Here is a 20227-nt window from a genome sequence, read left to right on the forward strand (position 1 = left end):
TCATAACATGTTTTAGCAGGTGTGCTGAGCTGATTGAAACAATTTAACTATTAAACCAGAATGCAGATACCAAATTAATGCTTCCTGTGAGGAAAACCTGATAATAAGGGTGGGGTGCATGGATTTTTAAGAGGGCAACCTGGTGGCGCAGATGTTAGAGTACTGGACTAGTGTTTTACAACAGTACAGAGCTTTTTTAATCACAGTGACACAGACAAAATCAGAAAGAGTCTTTACCCGAGAACATTCAATGCTAAACACCCTGAATTCTTGGGAATAATTATGCAAAAATTCTTGGAGGAAGATGTCTTAAATCATACAAGACTGGCTAAAAAATGAAGACTGGATAAGAACGGCTTAGTGCCGTCTAAAATCTGAGATCTCTCTGATACCTTCTACAGACTGTGCATTTTTAGCAATTTTATAAGTTTCTGGCACGCTACACTGTGCGACAGGAATCTCATACGAAGTCAAGTTTAATGTGTGCAGACTGTACTATGGCAACTCCAACTAAAGCAATACACAAGAAATAATCATCAGAGAGCATCGTCCTTCTACGTCACCAGTGCCATGGTAAATAATAAAGCAAAGCAACAATAAACCCATTGTAAATGTAGCATTTAAACGCTCAGAAAAACATCTGGGATTGAGATTTTTCTCCTCGTTAGAATCCCACAAACTTCTGCTTTTTGACATAGGTTCCATTCTAATGCTACCTAGTTTATTTGTGCCATTGTTGCAGTTATAAGGTCATTTCTTCCTGCATTTCTACTGGTTGGTTCGTTGGCGTAAGTTGTAGTAGTGTGCACATTGTGAGATTGTCATCCTAAATTTCTGACACCGTCAGAATTTTATCTCAGGCTACCTTTGGTTGTAAAACCATGAACGACCGCCTGTCAACCTGTCTCACAGTGTGACCAAAGAAATCACCACATTTGGTCGCCTTTATCCGCAGTGTATACCAGGCTTAAGGCCTCAGTTTTCAAATGTGCAATTCAAGACTATTTAAGACTTTAAGGATCTACAGGTGCCCTAATCTGAGCAATCTAGACAGTTCTACCTTTTTTTTGTTTGCTGTGCGTTTTAGCTAAACTAGGACAGAAGATCAATCACCATATTCACAGATCTTCCTAAGTACATTGAGTAGTATTTGAGTAGAGAGCTCCCAAGGTACAAAACTAAAACTTCAGAAGAAAATGAAGGGATGTTCCTCAAACAATGAAGGAGGCATTTATTCAACAGAGATGCTCATTATATAAAATAGTTTTCATGACTCCACAGCGTCCGACTAAATTTTATGGTTAAGCTGATCAATTTCACAATCCCTCTATGCCCATAAACATTGAGAAAGCACTTTTTACCCCCCGTTTTCAATCAACCAATCACAGCTGAAAAAATGTATCACATGTAGCAACAAGGTCAACCACGCCTCCTCATAAAGATAAAAGTGTGTGTCCTTCTCTAGCTCAGAGTTGCTCTGACAATATCCCTAAATCAGTCTTCAGCTAGGACTCCTTGTTATAAACTATCTAAGGCAAATTTAGGAAATCTCTTCAGAGTTTTTTCAGAGTATTTGTGAATATAGGCCATGATTTTTTTCTTCTTTAAACTCAAGTACTTTGATACCATCAGCCAAAAATGAACAGATTGTATCTTTAAAACACACTGCATCAAAAAGCATTAAAATTCATGAGAGTGTTATTTCATTAAGTGATAGATCCTCACTGTTTTACCTGTCTGTGGTCTCGAGGAGTTTCTGAACGATGATCTCAAAAGACGATGACAGGCAGTAGGTGCTGGGCTCCTCCTGGTCCTCTGCAGCGTCCGTGGCTTCATAAGCAGCTTCAGCCAGAGAGGAGAAGGCCTGAGAACCACAACAGGACGTTTATTCAGCTGTTTCAACTTTGTATTCAGGGTCAGCATGAAGGAAATTCCCTAATTCTTCTCAGTAAAGCAGCATTCCAAATAGGGATGCAGAATATCAGCATGATATCAGTTTCAGCAGATATGAATATTTCTGCTGATATTTACAGCCGTTATATATCAGCAATATGTATCACTATACTATTAAGTATAGATGGTTGTTAAGGGTGCCACACTCTGTTGGTCAAGGGTGAGCCCTGAACATTCTGAATAAGCCCCAGACTGCTTTCTCCCGCTCCTCTCTCGGCTCTGCACACCTTACAGGAGACCCTCTCGGGGCTTTTCCATTATATTGGGCAGCTTGGCTCCCCTTGGTTTGGCTCCCAGGCCAGCAGGGGATTTGCTCTCCCACCACAAATGAGCTACCTGTTTTAGGGCATGTCTAGACCCAGCATTTTGAGTCAATGACATTAATAGCTGCACTTCAGTAAGCTTTGTTTTGCTCCGCCATGAGAAGAGGCACCTGTTGTTTCTATTTTAAGTTTCTTCTTCTTCAAGAATATCTGCCAGGTGATGATAAACCACCTAGGCCCTGCTCCAGAGGAGGACCAATGGATGCGACGTGATGAAACTGGTTAAGTAAATCAGCACTGCTTAGCCCAAAATTGCATCTGAAAAGCCCCACATGTGTTCTTCACTATAAAAAAGGTGTGTATACATCTATTTTGGCTAAAAAATTTTTTTAGAAAATATCTGCATACTGTATATCAGAAATAATCAAATATTGTGCATTACTATTTACAAACATTTTGACATCAAACATTCAGAATTTGTGCAAATTTCAAACAAATTGTTCCAGAAACTAGATGAGCACAAAAATACTCTGAGTTTCCACCATGGGATCTTTTGCCCAGAAGATTCAAAATAAGTTCAGTATAATGTAGATATCAGTCTAGCGTCTAGCTCTTACCCAGCACACATTTGAGGCCACCCTGGGCTCGGCCCCCAGACCCTCGATCAGGCACTGCAGCAGAGGGGCCAGGTACATGTCGTTGATGGCGGCTTCAGGGAGCAGCTCGCAAATCCTCCCCACCGTCCACGCCGTGGTGTCCCTCACGACCACGCTGGGGTCCTTCATCAGCTCGATGAGGGTCGGCATCGCCTACGGTGAGAAGGGAGACTGAGTCAGAGAGGAGGGTCTGCAGAGACTCCTGTCCACACAGTTTGAAGACTGGATTTTAACTGGTTATTGTCAAAGAGTAGCCCAAGTGAAATGTATGACTGCAGACAGTAATCAGTCAATTCCATCTTAAATTTGCAGGCAAAAATTAAAGATTTTATGAGCCTAAATTCATAGTTAACACTTTTTAAGTTCTAAGGAATCCTAGAAATCCTATGAGAACTGACCTGGATGACAAGTGGTTTGAGTTGGTTGAGTTCAGGCCCCTCCAAGATGGATCCAAAGGCCATGACAGAGGCGTCTCTGTAGCGCCAGTCGGGGTGTTTGATGTGTTCTTTGATGAAGGGCAGAACGTGAGGGACCACATCGTCCTCGCAGCAGGTGGCCAGCAGCATCAGACACACGCCGGCTGCCTTACACGGGTTCCAGTCGTCGTCGTCGTCGTTCTCGTCCTGTATGTTTAAACACAAAAGGAGTTCAGGAATGTTTCTTATGCAGGATGGCCCAAGAGTCAGAACAACCTAAGGGATTAAACTGCTGCTCATTTTAGGAGTGTTACCTGCTTGGTGAGGGTCTGGGTCAAGATGGGGACCAGGTACTGCAGAGCTCCTTTAGCATAGAATTTACTTGTGTGCTCTGGGGGGCGTCCCTGCTCCGAGGCCTGTGATCGGATGAGAGCAGCCATACAGTCAAGGACATTAAAATGCAACAAGTGTAGTTTTTAAATGGCAAAGTCCACTGTCACAGACCTCTGAGGCCTCGATGGCCAGGTCCATCTCCTCGTCACAGACGTTGGACCAGAACTCAATCCCCTGCAAGGCCACCTCATCAATGTCGCTTTTCATCGCCTCAATGGTGATCTGAGAGTAAGGGAAGATGACAGAAGAAAAAAAGTGGAATTATAAATGACACAAGATAAAGGGCTTTTGTTGACAGAGGAGAAACCAGTACCCAATGTGGCATTACAGCCATCTATTTATCCTGTCTACACATAAATGCTGCAACTGAGTTTGTAAAAGTCTTCAGCCAGGTTGGAGTTTTGTAAAAAGTTCCACTTTCACAAACTAAAATATTGCTTTTTGGTATGAAAGACCAAAACACAGGAAAAACCTTCATTTTCAAACACATCCTCATGTGTGTGGACTAGGCCTAAAGGCTTCGTCAGCTATTGTGACATCTTCACTGAGTTTATGAATCTGTATCTCATTTTGAGCAGAGAACAACATCAATACATCCCAAACTCCCAGTGCTGCCAGGACCCGCCCTACTCTGCTTTTGACTGGCTAGTAATGTTTGTTAGGTTGAGCATGAGAGCTGCATTACTTGCATACCATTGGTAGGTGGACTCCACTGACTCAGACATGATGAACCGCATTCACAACAAATTCCAGCATGGATTTATTTTTAACTTTTTAAACTTTTTCCACACAAAGCCTCAAGTTAAATGCCCAGCACAATGAAAAAGATATTTAGAACCATGAGAATATTAACTAAATCTGAAATGAATCATCTGATATGATATAGCAGCAAAAACATTTATATCATTAGTGTGGACAAAAATAACATATCTACTGAATCTTTATCCTTCTGTACAACTGGCTAATCAAACTAGCGATCTTATTTGGACGAAAAGTCTCAAGGTAAACGACATTTTGAGTTGCATGTCTAAATCACCACATCTAGTGTATAACTATCGTCAGGTTTTTAAAGGTTGTCTTTGTATCCAGAGGGCAGCATCTATTGAAATGTCCTGACAAGAAACAAAAATGTTCATTTTTTATTGATCAGGGTTCCTTAAAATTTTTGAAAATCAAATATAAGACTTTTAAGACCTGAAATGAAAAAAATAAATGCCACTTTTTACACAGAAAATGCTCAAAAATGAAAGGATGCCCACTGAAGATTTCTCACTACATCAGACCAGGGCTGAACGATTTGCAAAAATAACCTAATTGCAATTTTGTTCCCCCAGTATTCAATTTGATATGCGATTGTTATCAGGTTCCTCAGCTTGTGTATTTTTTAACAAATTCATGCAATAAATTATTTCATATTACAACCTACATTTAGTCAGGAACAACTAGTTTTACTTGGCGGAGAAGGCTCTGCTCTAGAGATTCTCCCTGGGTTAGTCAAGCAGAATGCTTTGACTTTCAAGGTAGTGAGTTGCTAGAAACCCCCATATGTATAGATGAATTTATGACAATGTGTATTAAAATACTGAAATTATTCAGAAGCAGTTAATCCACAGTAGCATGAATCTGATTAGGAGGGAGCAACAAGCTTTAAGCTATAAAGAAGGAGGCTGGGGTGGAGGATGCATTGATGCAAGCATGGATTAGTGAGCAGTACGTCATCTTTAAATGGACTGCTGTGTTGAGAGAAAGAGCTGTGATTGGCTGTGGGAGCTGAGAGGCAATAATTGGTGTCAGCTTGCTATCCGCTAATCATGGTTAAGGGCATGAGGTAAATGAACTAACGCTAAGCTTCATCAATATTATACAGAATGAACTAGGGCAGCGCGATTAAAAAAATAAATCTAACTGCAATTATTGTTGCTTATATTGCAAATTTGAGATCAAATGCTTTATGGAATGGGGATTATTGTTATTATGTCACTCATTTTAATCAAGACAAACGTAAATAAAACATGAAAAGGACAATTTTGGTTAACCATTTAAGAAAAATTACACTTGAATGTTTGCAAAGTGTACATAAAATCTCTGCTGTTGCAAAAATGAATGTATTAAACTGGTATTCTGATTTATTTCAAGTTAAAGTAATATTGCTACGTCCGCGATTTGTAAATGGCAGCATGCCATATTGCAATTTAATCTCACTTGCGATTAATTGCCCAGCCCTACATCAGACCAGGGCTGATTTTTTTCATTTAAGGTAGCATTTATAAAATGTCAAATGGTTTAGGAAAAAGATTTTTTTCCCCTTAAAATGCCCAAATTTGATGATTTCTGGCACATTCAATGCATCTGTTCTACCAATATGCCATATACTATTCATCATAGCAATCCCCTGAATTTTGGAGAATATTTATACAACCATTTATGGAGGAAATTCAGTTAAAAATACAAAATCATTGATAAAAAAAGAGCACAATTTCATTTATAAATCCTATGTTGTAGTTAGCTTGAATTTGTGATTTTAACTTCTGAAAACGGAGTAGTTTCATGTCAAACACAAACCACATGAGGGGTCTGTTTACTGCTTTAACACCTAAAAAATAAATACTATCTAAAGCTAACCTTACATAAAGCCAAACAGGAAGGAGTATAATCTAGAGATTTCACCAAAATAAGGAGATTAACTTGTAAATTTTGCTCAGAAAGACTTTTAAAAGTTTTACAACCTTAGTAACTCTGACTCTAGCATGCCATCTCTTCCTGTCTCACTCCCTCTTTTTGGAAAAGTGACTAGTTTTAGAGCTTTTCAGATGATTCTGCAGTTTAATTTTCTATATACTGTTTATCAATTGGTCAATACATGCAGATGCATCTTGCAGTGCATCAGAGTTTAAAGATAATGCATTAAGATAATATAGAAAATAAAGACTGGATACAGATAATTCTTAGTCAATGTGCCTCTCACTGTTTAAAATAAGACTTTTTAAGGCTATCGAAGGCCTTATAATTTCAAATGTCCAACTTAAGACTTTTCAGGCATCTGCAGGAACCCTGATTGATCATCACAGGTTAGGGCACGTTCCTAAAATAGAAACAGGAATATGCACTCTTGTAAGTATCTTACCGCAAACAGAGCTGGCCCCATGTAAGTCTCCATGTACTGATAATAGAGAGACATGATCTTCACCAGGTTCTGTAAGGCCGCCACACGCACCTGAACATGGATAGAGAGGGGAAACATCCATTTACCAAGAGAAGAAAACACAGACTTTATTAAGAATCTTGGATGAATCGGTTTAATGACTCACTCTGGTGTCGGGACACTGCGTAGCTTCACAAACCACCTGCATGATGAAGTGTCTCTCCGTCTGAAACAACATGCACAGGGTTAATAAACATGTTTCATCATCAGTGGGCAGCCATTGTTTGAGGTACTCTAATGCTTTTCAGTTTTCAAATGATACAACCATTATTCCTGAAAATTTCTGTGGCTTTAAATACAGAACCTTAAGCTGCAAAGCCGCAGTAGTCCAGTAACAGAGAAGAAGAGAGAAGAGACTGAGCACCTCTGGGAAAACGACGTGATCAAGCAAAGAAATAAGATTTTGTTCTGATTGTTTTGTGGCATTTATGATTTAAAGACCAAATAAAAATGGCAAACCTCTGCACATCTGGAGCAAAAAAATGGGCCACATACAGTTCATTTCATAGGAGAAAATATCCTACTCATCCATCCTTTAATTACTCTTAAGAGAATTTCACATTTGTTGTGTTTTCAGGGACTTCAGTATCATCACAGCGTGCTAGCTGGAGATTAAAAACAAGCACCGAATTTGAGAGCCTGTGCGTTAGTTTTTGTCACCGTGTTATTGAAACGGTAAATACTGTTGGAATAAAAGCTTGACATGAGTCTGTGAGTACCTCCTTGTCGAAGTTGGCTCTGGTGAACTCTAGAGAGTTGAGCAGGGCGTTGGTAGCGGCCAGTTTCACGTTGTTGCTGGGTTCTTCTTTCCTCATGCCCTGGATGATGGCTGTCAGGATCTGATTTGCGCTTTCTTGCAGCTGCTCCGGGTCCTGAAGGCAACACAAGGAGGTTACAAATATAATAAAGCAGCTCTGATTGGATAAACTACTGGCAAGTAGGGACGGGAGTCGAGCTGGTTCCCTAAAGGCCCAGGTCATGGGTCATATAATGCAACTTTCTATCTTGAGTCGAGTCTTTTAAATCAAAGTGTTGTTATAAAAACATACGGCGATTGTGTAATAAAGCTTTCAGTAAAACTGAACGATAACCAACGAGCACAGCAGCACTGTGATCAGATTAAACCAAAATGCAGCACTGTGGCCATCTTTGAGTTAGTAAAACTGTTGCAGATGCTCCTGTTAAAAAGTTAGCATCCTAGCCTGGTTTTTCTTTATGCATCAAATCTATAATGTAGATGTATAATGTGTAACTTGTGCATTGGTGTGTCTGTGTTGTGCTCCAATACTATGCCAAAAGACTAGTTGGCAGGGCAATCTATGCTAGAATAGCGTCCCATTTGTATCACGTTTGTTTGCACAGTAGGAATCATGGCCACTGAAATGAGAGCTGTTAAATATTAAGCAGCACTTGATTATATGTTGTTAATATTGTAAGGAAGAATAGAGGCGATATTAAGCGGGGATAAAGTTGATGTTTCACCAGCTTGGTCATGGGCATTCCTGAGTGAATACTGGCCTTTGTGGGACATGCAACAAGTGGAAACCTGAAGAGAGTCCACCAGGAAGCTCAGGCTGTAATCATACCTGATATCACACAAGAAGATTATTGTTTTGGTTCAGAACTCACCGTATAGTAATGCAAATAATCAAGAACATCAGATCAGCTGAGACTGATGGTCAGAAAACACAAGCAGAGGCGTGGCTGCCCCAGTGTTTCAGTTTATCTTGTGCCTGTGTTAAATGGTGACTCAGCTGACTGCGTTCATAGATCCTGTCTGTGCAGCGGATGATGAAAACAGAAGGAGTCCTTGCGATTGCCTCTTTGTTTAGTTTGTCATTGTAATGTCGAAATATCCTCATCAACTATGTTTTCAATGAGAAACTAAACAAATACAAACCCAGCCGCTTGAACACTTTACTGAAAGTCATCAGTCTGCACAGTCACCTGTTGAGTTATGACACTGATCTAATTATGACATTTTTTCCTGGTATAAATGTCAGCAGGATTGATCTATTCCAGCTAGTCTGACAGGGATGTTTGTCTCTGCAGTGACAATCACACATTGCTTAGATGTGGGGAATTGTGGATTCATACCGAGTCGCCTTCTAAACTTTCACCCACTGCATCTGGAGCCAAGTTGTCCCACCTCCTCTGCCTCCAGACAGCCTCTATTGCACATGTGCATACAGCATCTCGCATGTGTCGCGCTAATGTTTAAAGACGTGCACAGCCGACATGTCAAACCATTACAGGGGACACTTGGCAGCCATGCTGCATATGCATAGTTAACAACAGGTTCACCTCCAGCCTAAGGTTACAGAAACAGTTGAGGTAGAAGATGGGTAATTTTTGTGCTTGTTCAACCAATTAGAGACATGGATTTTGAATGTTGGCAAGTAGTTTGCCAACTTTGTCATCTATAGACATTCATCTCACTCCAGAGCAGTGGTTCTCAACTGGTCGGGCATCAGGACCTACTACTACCCCCTTATCAGAAAGCCCGACCCAAATTTTTTCAAAACTTCCAATTGCCTACATTTTTTTTTTTTAAATGTTGCAGTTTGGATCTTCAACAGAACAAAACATGACTGAACAAAGAGACAGCGAAACTCCAGCATATTAAAAATGGAGATTCAAAAATCATGCATGCATTTCATTTCTACCCCCTTTTCATTGGGAAGCATGCAATTTTGGTAAAGTCATGAGGGATTACCTCGTTATCTTGGGTTATCTTTGTTATACCAAGAAAATTAGATAAGTGGAAATCTTGAGAAAATCAGATTGGGGACTGAAATGTACTTGTTGTCACAGGAAAAGTAAATAAAATAAAAAAATGTCGATGTGTGTTCATTTTGGACATTATAGATTTTTCTCCAGTATTTTTTTCCTGGGGACTTATCCATTAGAGGTGGGAGGAAAAAAAATCAAATCTTAGATGCATCGTGATGTGGAGATGGAAGATTCTTAATCGATTTATAAATGTCCAATAATCGATGATCGTTTGTAGTTTAAATATTATACTGTGGAATAGCAGGAACAAAGAGGTGGAAATCTGACATGCAGCGCATAACAGCAAGATTTGTCTGTAATTTCCGATGTTTTACAAGGAAAGGATGCTGCTACCTTTGGTTCAGTGCAATTGTAAATTTCCAGTTTACACACATCTTCCATTTGAGGATAGTGGACATTTAATTATCTCTATTTTTCTAAATACAAATGTAATGTTTTTATCATGTGAAAAAAAAAAAATTAAGTGTAGCAAAATGTATCAATAAAATATTACCAATGGAATCGCAGCCCTAGGAATCGTACTCGAATCGTGAGATGCCTAAAGATTCCCACCTCTATTATTCGTGACCCACTGGAAAGAGCTCTGCGACCCACTTTTGGGTCCCGACCCACCACTTGGGGACAACTGCTCTAGTGTAGATACAGCATGCCAGTGGACAAGAGACTAGCAGCTGTTCTGATGTTACCCACTGGTTCAATCACAAAGCTAGCAGTCTGCTTTGGACTGTCACATTATTTGGGATGCTATTTACAGAAAATCTGGCATTAAATGTAGCACTTCTTAAATACCATCATCAAGACCCTCTCTATACATTTAAGACCCAATCATATCTTCAATTCCTTACCTGTTACATTAGTGACATGGTTGCATTTTGTGCTGCTTGCAAGATAAAACATTAAAAGCTAGCAGCATCATTTACTGTAGCTTGTAGAATTTTGAGATTAAATAGTGAGGGAAAAAACCTGATATGACACTACCAAGGCTTTGGCAATTGACAGTCTGATGTCTACTCAAGTGGCTATGAAGTAAAATAGAAATTAATCTCTTGTGTGATTAAAATTAATTTTTTTAAAAAGAAGAGAAAGTAGTCAAACCCCTCTTTTCCAGCTTCAATTTTTGACACTTTTGTCTAGTATTCGAGACTTTTTGAATGCTTTAAAGTTTTTTTCCAAGACCATGCAGACTCATGTTTAAGGAGGCTTTAGGTTTTTCAGGGCTATATGGATGTAGAGCGTTTATTCAACACAAAATATAAATCAAGCTTCATTATGGTTTGTTGGTTCTATCTGTTAATTCATGTTTACAATAAACCTATGCTGTAATTGGACAAACAGAATCATAAAAGAGGCTGTTACGTTTATCTCCTTAAAGTTGCTAAACTCTCCTGCTTTTGTGCGTGTTGGTCTCAGACGCTGTGGTTGGTTATACATCACACTGTCAGAGTGGTGCATGATTTCTCTTCATTGACCAAACACAAAACTAAACTGTGAAAAAATGTTTCCGAGTCATCCCTGCATCTCTTCTTGAGAGGTTTTCTTTAACTGATCTTGACGATTATAGATGCTTCTTGTATGTTAATACTCACTATGTCCTGGCAGATGTATCCGATGGCCTCCAGTGTGGATTCCTTCATATGTTCGGTGCTGGAGGGGCCGGTGACGTTTGCGACCAGCTGTGGGATCAGCTCGGGCCATTGGTTAACAGGGATCTCTGCACAAGCGATCCCAGCGACGCACTGCGACGCCGAGCTGGGCCTGTACGTCTCCGTGCCCAGAGTCTGTAAAACCTGTAGAGACAATTGTAAATGTATGTCCCTCAGATTAAAAAAAATAAAAGTGTGGATGGGGACAGGATCTTACGTAGTTCTTGATCTCGCGGCGAGCGTTGCCGTCGATGGCCAGCCATCTCTGCTGGTACTGTGTCTTTACGTCGGGGTCTTTGGAGGTCAGCGAGTTCTTCACCTGCAGACCGGCAGCGACTCGGGCAACTTGAGTGTTTCCCGGGTTTGCCAACACTTTAGACAACTCCACCAGGAATGTGGGCTGAGGGGGGAAGACAGGAGGGAGAAAGGTAAGATTACAGAGGAAACAACAGTTAGAAGCTCTGTTCGATGACAACATGCGTAATAATTAAATAGTTTGAATTTCTTCAATCATTGCGGCTGCCTTCTTCTCATTTGATCAGCTGGTTTAAGATTCAAGGAACTAACTTGGAGTCTGTAAGAAGAATGAAGCGTAAATCCTGAAAACAGTTCTGCTTGTGGGGAAAGTTTTCAAAAGTCCTTAAAGACATTTTAAAAGAATTATAATACATCTGATTATTTGGCTCTTTTAAAATAAAGTCAATCCAACAGAGATAATAAGTTAAAGCATACTGTCTAGACCTGCTCTTTTTGAAGTGTCTTGAGATAAGATTTGTTAGGAGTTGGAGCTGCACAAAAAGATCGATTGATTCATGAGATGCCAAGTGTTCGTAAACAAAAAACCAAGACAAAGGCATTTTCAAAAGATCAATACAGCAATAACAGAGCAATAGACTACAATGGAGTTTATGATGAGACATTAAAAAGATGAGTGATAGACTTTAGACTTAATTGGCCAAAAGCCCATTAAAAACTCTGTTTTTAAAGCCATCTAAAAACAGACAAAGATGAGTTTTCTCTCATGAGAAAAGGTCTAGCAGCTCTTGGTTTTAATATGGGGGGGGGGGGCTTAGATATTCTTCACAGGACAAGAAAGGCACCGTTATTTTGATGCAGCATTTTGATGAGTTATTTGCATTTTACAGGCAATTTATAAAATAAACTAGTATAAAGTGTTCTATTAGCAAGCAAAATCAACTAGCTTTATGTAATCATGGCAGATCTGATGCATTAGCAAAAAATAAAAAATATGAATATAATGAACTTTTTAAACTATATTTGGCACTTTGATGGTTAAATGGAGCTGTTAAATTAATAGATGGTCTATTTTTTTTCTCCATTTTTGAAATGGATACTGAATATCAGACATTGTTTAACAATGTCTAATTGGGCTATATCAACTATACTAGATGTATTGTTGCTTTTGCCACACATGGTGTATAAAATGACATTATGACATTTAATACTATGTATTGTGGTGCAAACATGAGGTATAACCAATGCCAGCATGAACTCAAACTAACAGTCATGCTCGTGGATAAATAAAATTAGTATGACATTTATATGTGGCAGGCATCAGTTCATCTAAGTCCCATCAGCATGTTTCACTCAGAGGGAAGAGAGGAGCCAGGTCATTTACTGAATGTCTCCTGCTTTGTCAGTGTTGTTGAGTTATACTTTATTAATCCCTGAAGGGACAATTACAGTTTACACTGTCATTGAACATGCTACACACACATAGGCTGAATTGCATGCAAATACACATGCACAAACAGGATCCTCATGGACATGCGCTGATGGAGAGATGTCAGAGCGATGGCCTTGTTGCTCTCGTGGAAGCGCTGCCGCTAGCTGTTGGGGTTTCAGTGCCTTGCTCAAGGGCACTGAACCCAGAAAACTGTCCAGCTACCAGGCCAAAGTCCAGATATGGTCCAACTGGGACTTGACCTGGCGACCCTCTGATTCCCAGCTCAAGTCCTTCCAGACTGAGCTACTGCCAGTGAACAAGACTGGGTTATAACCTAGTTTATGGCTGAATGCAACCATCTGGGATGTCTGTTGAAAAGCCTGACTGAATTGTGTTTTCTGTTCTCCTGCCGAAGCAGGTTGGCAGGAGGGCAGACACACCTGTCCCAACATGAAATGCTTTTAGGGTTGTTTTAATTCTCCATTTCATACAGAAACATGGTCCAGTTCTAGTAAAACAGATGCAGTGCTAGAAAAACTGCATGTGCATCATCAACATAGCTCTTGAATATTCCTTAAAATAAGTTATCACAATTTCTTAATACAAAATACTGTCACCACAAAGAGCAATAAATACACAGTTAAACATTTTTAAGGCCATATCACTCTGTTTGAGAATTAACATTATGTTTTTCTTCCTTTGCTGATAAGGCAAGGAAAATGGCTTTATTCTCCTGAAACAATTCTACATCATTTCCACATCTGGTCCTAACCTGAACGCAGAACCCAGACTATCTCACAAAACAACAATCAAGATCTGAGACACTCTAAAACTATATTTGATCTGTAGCCTCCAATCATCAGACAAGAGCTGATCATATACTGACTCACTTCCTGGATGCATTCATGACCTCACTGGTCAGATGAATATATAATTTAAACTATAAATATGTACATATAGTCTCTCCGTCTTCCATTAGAGCTTTAGAGCAGTCTGCTTTCTGCTTGGATCAATGTTGCTGAGATTATCCACACAGAGGAGACTGCTGCATCATCACACTAAAAGCCCCATAATGCTCTCTGTTGCACCATGACTCTGCACAACACTAACAGAAAAGCGAGTTCAGTCTGTGTCCGATGGCCAGCATCGTCCTCTGCAGCCCCGACAGTCTGAGAGAAGAGCTCTTCACACCCACAGCACCTCACACGCTTCACAGCCAGCGCTGTGCATCAGCACCTTCCTCTGATAGACACAGAGCTCGACGTTTTCAGATAACATACATTTAACTTCTGTTGCTAAATATCTTCTTGGTATAGCTTGATGCTTTTTGATTGGACAGACAACAAAGCAGCCCCGTGACTTACAGCGTTTTTTCCCCAGCACTGTCTGACTCTTAATGTAAAACAGATTTATCACCACACTCTAGAAAACAGACGCGCTATGGATCATATCAAAGCTGCAGGATGGTAATACTTTTACTTGTCAAAGCCTGGACCCTACCCACGATGCACCTCGGCCTCTTGACGGATGTGCAAAACAGAAGTAGCTACTGTAGCCTGGAGCCTTTCCTCCCCATCTCAGTGCTGATGTTGTTCCATCATCTGTTAACACGATGGTCAGAAGGAAGTATGACTGCAAATGTTGCCGACTTCAATGTGCCTGTTAACTTAGTGAAGGCTGAAATCAACACATTACTGAGACAACAGAGAAAAACAAAGGCCCACTGGAAGAAGTAAACAAAACCACTAGGGAGTGATTTTACAGGTTGGTTTTGCTGTACCTTAGAGGAAACAATCCACTCCACACAAACACAACAGAACATTTTCACACTTAAGATTCACCGATGACTCTTGAAATAACGACTGAGTCCATATCTGATTTCATCCCAGCCAAGTCAGTACTGGCTGATCTTTTGTTTTACATCAACAGCACACCGGACTCTTCTCAGACTTAAGAAGTTAATCTTTCAACCTGTATTTCCTGTCAGACACATGGCTTATTCATTGTGCAATTTCAAGGACGAGTTCCACACATTGAGGGAGAAAAGGAGTTTTAAAGTGACGATGTCTTCCAGTCTCGCTACATGCAAAATGCTTTACATGTAGCTTGTGATGCAAAGCCTGAGGGCATCACAACTTTTTTTTTTTTTTTTAAAGATTTTATTATTGGCCTTTATTTGATAGGACAGTGGATAGAGTCGGAAACAGGGGAGAGAGCGGGGAGAGACATGCAGGAAATAGTGCCACGGGCCGGATTCGAACCCGGGTCGCCTGCATATATGGCATGCGCCTTAACCACTCGACTACCGGCGCGCCAGGGCATCCCAACTTTTAAACGTTTTTGAAATGACAGTGCTTCAATGATAAGTGAAACACCTCTTCAATACCAGAACTAACAGATTCAACTCAATAAAGCAAGTAGGCAACAGAGGTGAGCGATCTATCACTGAACAGCTTTGACACCCTCACTGGGACCATACTCTTTGATACAGAGGTGAAACGGGATTGGCAGAGCCAGCCAGGGAGCACAGCGCTGTGTGCTACGGCCCCCCTGTTGCACCATGCTTTTCACGCTTCCGCAACACCACAATGTAGTCCAAATTAACAGACCAGAACAACAAACTAACTGCATAATGAATTGGACTACTGTCTTTGTCCTAGATCGGTTGCAGTCACATGATCCTGATAAAACGCAACCACTCTTATTGCTCTTATTTCTCTTAAATTTTAGATCTGTGTTGACAAAAACAGCTTCAGGGTTTATTGGTGCAGAAAAAGTTATTTAACACTGCATCGCATAACAGGGGAATTTTCATCTTGGTCTATTAAAGGTCAGAAAGTCAAAAAACAGTGCAGTAAATGTCGATCGGTGTTCATCAGAAGCTCAAATTGCATCCCTTTGGTCAAACCCTGATTGATGATCATTCTTGGGATTCTTAGTTATAGTCTGCCATTGATAACATTACATCCAACAACAGCACTTTCATTTTTTCTGTAAAGTTTTCATGAATTTCCTGAATTAGTTTTCTGATTAGGATATTTGATCCTGCTTGATAAAGAGTATAAAGCACTTTTTGGTGCTTAAATGCATCATTATGTGCAGTTCAGTCACGGCTCTATGCCATTATTGAAAAAAAGATCAGCAACATTTTTGCTTCAGCTGCAGGCAAGGCTAATCTAAAAGAACAACGATGCACAGCAGGTAGGAGAGACAATAAGCTGTCATGTGGTAGGAATTGGTAGTAACATGGTAATAAGTTTCACTGGATATATAAAAGTAGCCAAAATATTGCTTTAATTACCATCATGAAGATGGGGCTGTGTAATGTCTTCATGTTTATAATACATGCCTTGAGAGTATGTGTCTGTTTGTATTAGCACGGCTGCCTGTGTGTTAATATCCTACAACAGTGATGACAGAACTTGTGTAAATGATGCCGGGCTAATGTCCAACAACAAAGCAGGAATGAAAAGGAGCTGTGCATCTATTCCCACACGTAACGGCAGAGCTCTCTAGCCCCCTCGAGTCAAACTGTTAAACTTGCACCGCTGATTGCAATGTGATCCACAGAAATGCAAGTTGAAAACACAAATTCTTCTTTCTGGGGGTGAATCAGAGATAAGAAATGATCTTCAGTTATTGTTAATAACCATGCATATTGTATGTTAAGCACAATGTAATCCAGTTAATGTTTTACATTTCTTGACCCCTTTTTATGTGATATGTAGGTTACAGTCAGAGGTCACTTTTTATAAGCTTCCCTTATTTATTTTGTGCAACACAAAATAATATTTACAGCCCATCTTTATCTATCAAATAGAACACAAACCTCTTAACATTCCTAGATCCTGTCTGATCAGCAAACATGCGCCGTTGGAGAACGAGGAAAGGAGTTTTTTGTTTTATAATCTTTTAGATGCAAAGCATTTATGCACGCTGTCAAGTGCTTGGTACATCTGATTTTTCTACTGTGTGTTTTTTAACCACATGGAGGAAATACTGTGTACCACAGGAACATTTTGGTAAGGTTTAAAGTAATGGATACCACCTAATCCTAGTCAGTGGTATCATCAATTTCAGGATCCCTTCTCTTTCCAAATATCATTTTCAGGACATTTTCAATGACAAATTAAGCTGGTAGGACTAGATCACATCAAATCTATTTACCAAGTGTTCCTTTCTGTGAAGTAATTAATAAGATGCAAGTGCAGAATACAGCAAGAACAATGAACTCAAATACTTACAGATGATGACAAAGTCACCAAAATAATGCAAATACACCTACTGATACATAGCAGTTAATTAATATAAGAAAATAATTGGGAATTTGTTATCTATATGTTTCACTTATGATCCTGAGGAATACAAACTAAGCTATGTAAAAGAGGGAATAATTTTAGATCTGCTGCTAGTTTATGTCTGTTCTTAATACTACTGCCCATAAATTATCACCACTATTTGATATGACACTAAATATAATTGACCCCTTTTCAAATGACAACCTCATCCATTTTGGGAAACACTCATACAAACTTTGGGAAATATTTCAATAATTGTCAAGGACAGGGCAAGATTTTTTTCCAGGACATATTGTTGTTTCTCTAATTTTCAATGACTGGAAAATAGTTCAGCTATTCCCAATGTTTTCCAGGGTGCATGGGAACCCTAATTTTTGCCGATGTAACCTAAGATCTGCAGCCTTCACCACATTAGATGGGTGTAGCTGCCTCCATGAAATGCTAGCGCCAGCAGCCTGCCTGTGTGAGTGTGTGTGTCTGAGAATGGGGAGGGAAGAGGGGGGGGGGGCAGCAGCAGAGGAGAAGCCGGGCGGGCTCCAGCTGTCCTGAGCTCCTCTGTGCTCCATCCATGCTGCAGCCTGTCTTTAGCAGCAGGTCAGTTAGCTTCCTTCCCTCCACCCTGCTCCGTTATCCCACCACAACAGCCCCATATAAACACCATACTAACCAGGTTCTCTATCGCCGCCTGCTCCAGAAACTTCTGTGCCGCCTCCAGTTCATTCCGATCTGCGAGGAGAGTGGGGAGAGGAGGGGGAGAGGGGTTATTCAATGTAACGTTAGCTCATTAGCTGACAGATATGGTTAGCCGGAAGGCTAGCGCAAGACTTCAGTAACAAGGTTCAGATATGAACCATAACTCGGGTTGTGAAACAGGTTTAGCAGCTATCTTAACCTACAAAGACGGAAATTTGAATGTTTCTGTTGCTTATGAAATCATTAAATTCCAATTTCACTGATGGTACAATCAGTCTGCCCAGTCAAACTCGGCGAGGCTCCAACGTGCGTGAAGCCAGAGATTCATGGTTAGCAGGTTAGCATTAGCCGGCCACTGGGACACGTTAGGAGTGACAGAAATGAAGTTTTCAGGACAAACGTTAAAGCTACTAAAAGAGTGTTAACTCATTTTAAAGCAGCGGGATATGACTATTATAACAACATGGCTCACTTTTATTCAGAATCAATACTTAAAAAGTGACGTTAGCACTGACAGGCATGTGAAGAGGCGGCCGATAGTTTTGAATGATACAGGCTAAATGCTAGCGGACTAGCTAGATGCTAAATCAGGCATGGGCAGGGTCGGCTATGCTAGCCGGCTACACGCAGCTGTCAGATTTGTTTCCAATGGGCAACATCTGCATTATAAAGACGTGACATCGTACTTGGAGGTTATTTCAGCACACTGGCTAACTAGTTAGACTGACAAGGTCCGAGAAGACGCCTGACTGATTGCTAAGTCACTAGCGATATGTACGCTGACTGAGGCCGAAATATTAGCTGGGTTAGCATTACAGGCTAGCACCCCGCTAGCGAGGCATTTCCCTCCTCCCTCCTTCGAACTTTCACCGGTTCACCAAAGCTAACCGCCACCATACTAACACAACAGCTAACATCCCGATAGACAGCCTCAGGTGACAGGCAGGTTATGAGGGAAGTGTGCGGTGCTGGTGTTTACCTGGAGAGACCGTTTTTTCGAGAATAGTGATGAGCTCCATTCCGTCCACCGGCTGCCTCTCTCTCTCTTCTCTCTTCACTCGGTCGCTAGCTCGATAGTTTAGGTTGCCGCGCAGCACTCACAGCGGATTATATTTCTTCCACGGAGCTCAGTCGGTACCAGCCACGGGGCGGGTTCGGTCGGTGTTAGAGGTGTGAGTTCCCCCGGTGCTGGCTCGGTGTTTTTCAGTCGGATGTTGTGGAAAATGTTGACGGCCGTTGCGCAGAGTAACGTCTTGTAGCTTCGCTGCCGCCCGTTTGCATCCTGTGTTGTCGGGAGGGAAAGGGCCGCGCGCTTCTCTCCCGCGGAAGGATATCACGCATTGACGGCAGGGGCAACGTGATGCGTTCACGGGAAGTCCGACATATAATGACGGTGCATTTGGCGCAGAGACAAGACTCAACGAAGCGAAACACTAACGGTTTCATACAAAACTTGTGCTTTTTTAAAGTGTGGTTTTTATTTATTTATATATTAAAAATGTTATTGTTAATTTTTAACTAATATGCAGTGGCTATCAGGGTTAAGGCCCTAATAAAAACAAAAAGTAGAGATCAATTTTAAAACTGAAATAAATATTTTTTTTATATATCATACATGTATTGAACAGATAAAGTAAAATTTTAATTCAACTCAAGGTATAAAGCTACTGTTGTGTAAAGTCTTCTACAATGAAAACAGACCATTTCAAGCTCAGAAACCAGAAAGAATATTTTGTTTTTTATTTTATTAAATTTTAGCTATATTTATAGGCATTTTTTGTTTGTTTACCAGGTCTTTTTTGCCAAGTCCTTTTTTTGTGTCAGTTAACTAAAATGCTTTTTAAATTTTAATTTTAGCATAATAACCTTGATTGACTCTCTGAATTCCTTGACTGTATAAGTTTTAAAGCCACTCAAAGGCATTTATCTTAATCCCTTTTTATTTCAATTAAATGTTTTGTATTTGTTTTATCAGAATCAATATAAGTTACATTGGATTTTTGTTGTCTGGTTAGTTTGTTTCATATGTTTGAATATCTAAGTGTGCTGCCTTGAGTAATTTTTTAAATGTTTAGGACTTAGAAGTGCTTGTTTATGGATTAAACATGCTCAATAAATGGATAAATACCGCAAAGCAAAAAAAAAAAAAAAAAAAAAAAAAAACTGAAAAATTGTCATATCATTGATGTCACATTTCCTGTACAGTCTATTCATTTCCTGTACAGTCTAT

At 40.2% G+C, this 20227-nt stretch overlaps 1 protein-coding gene across 1 annotated transcript in view; it reads right to left on the bottom strand.

Moving 5' to 3' along the window:
- The window catches only part of kpnb1 (karyopherin (importin) beta 1), a 29745-nt gene extending 10421 nt beyond the window's left edge, over nt 1-19324 (bottom strand). The window contains exons 1-12 of the mRNA XM_041817532.1: nt 18977-19324; nt 17972-18030; nt 11537-11719; nt 11263-11463; nt 7603-7755; nt 6990-7049; nt 6806-6895; nt 3793-3903; nt 3603-3704; nt 3271-3495; nt 2834-3025; nt 1734-1864 (exon numbers count right to left, since the gene is read on the bottom strand). Of these exons, the coding sequence (XP_041673466.1) occupies nt 1734-1864; nt 2834-3025; nt 3271-3495; nt 3603-3704; nt 3793-3903; nt 6806-6895; nt 6990-7049; nt 7603-7755; nt 11263-11463; nt 11537-11719; nt 17972-18030; nt 18977-19016 (1547 nt within the window). The 5' untranslated portion in view covers nt 19017-19324. The remainder of the gene's footprint in view (nt 1-1733; nt 1865-2833; nt 3026-3270; nt 3496-3602; nt 3705-3792; nt 3904-6805; nt 6896-6989; nt 7050-7602; nt 7756-11262; nt 11464-11536; nt 11720-17971; nt 18031-18976) is intronic.
- Between the last annotated feature and the right edge of the window lie 903 nt (nt 19325-20227).

This window comes from Cheilinus undulatus, linkage group 21, assembly GCF_018320785.1.
Source record: "Cheilinus undulatus linkage group 21, ASM1832078v1, whole genome shotgun sequence".
NCBI classification, from domain to species: Eukaryota; Metazoa; Chordata; class Actinopteri; order Labriformes; family Labridae; genus Cheilinus; species Cheilinus undulatus.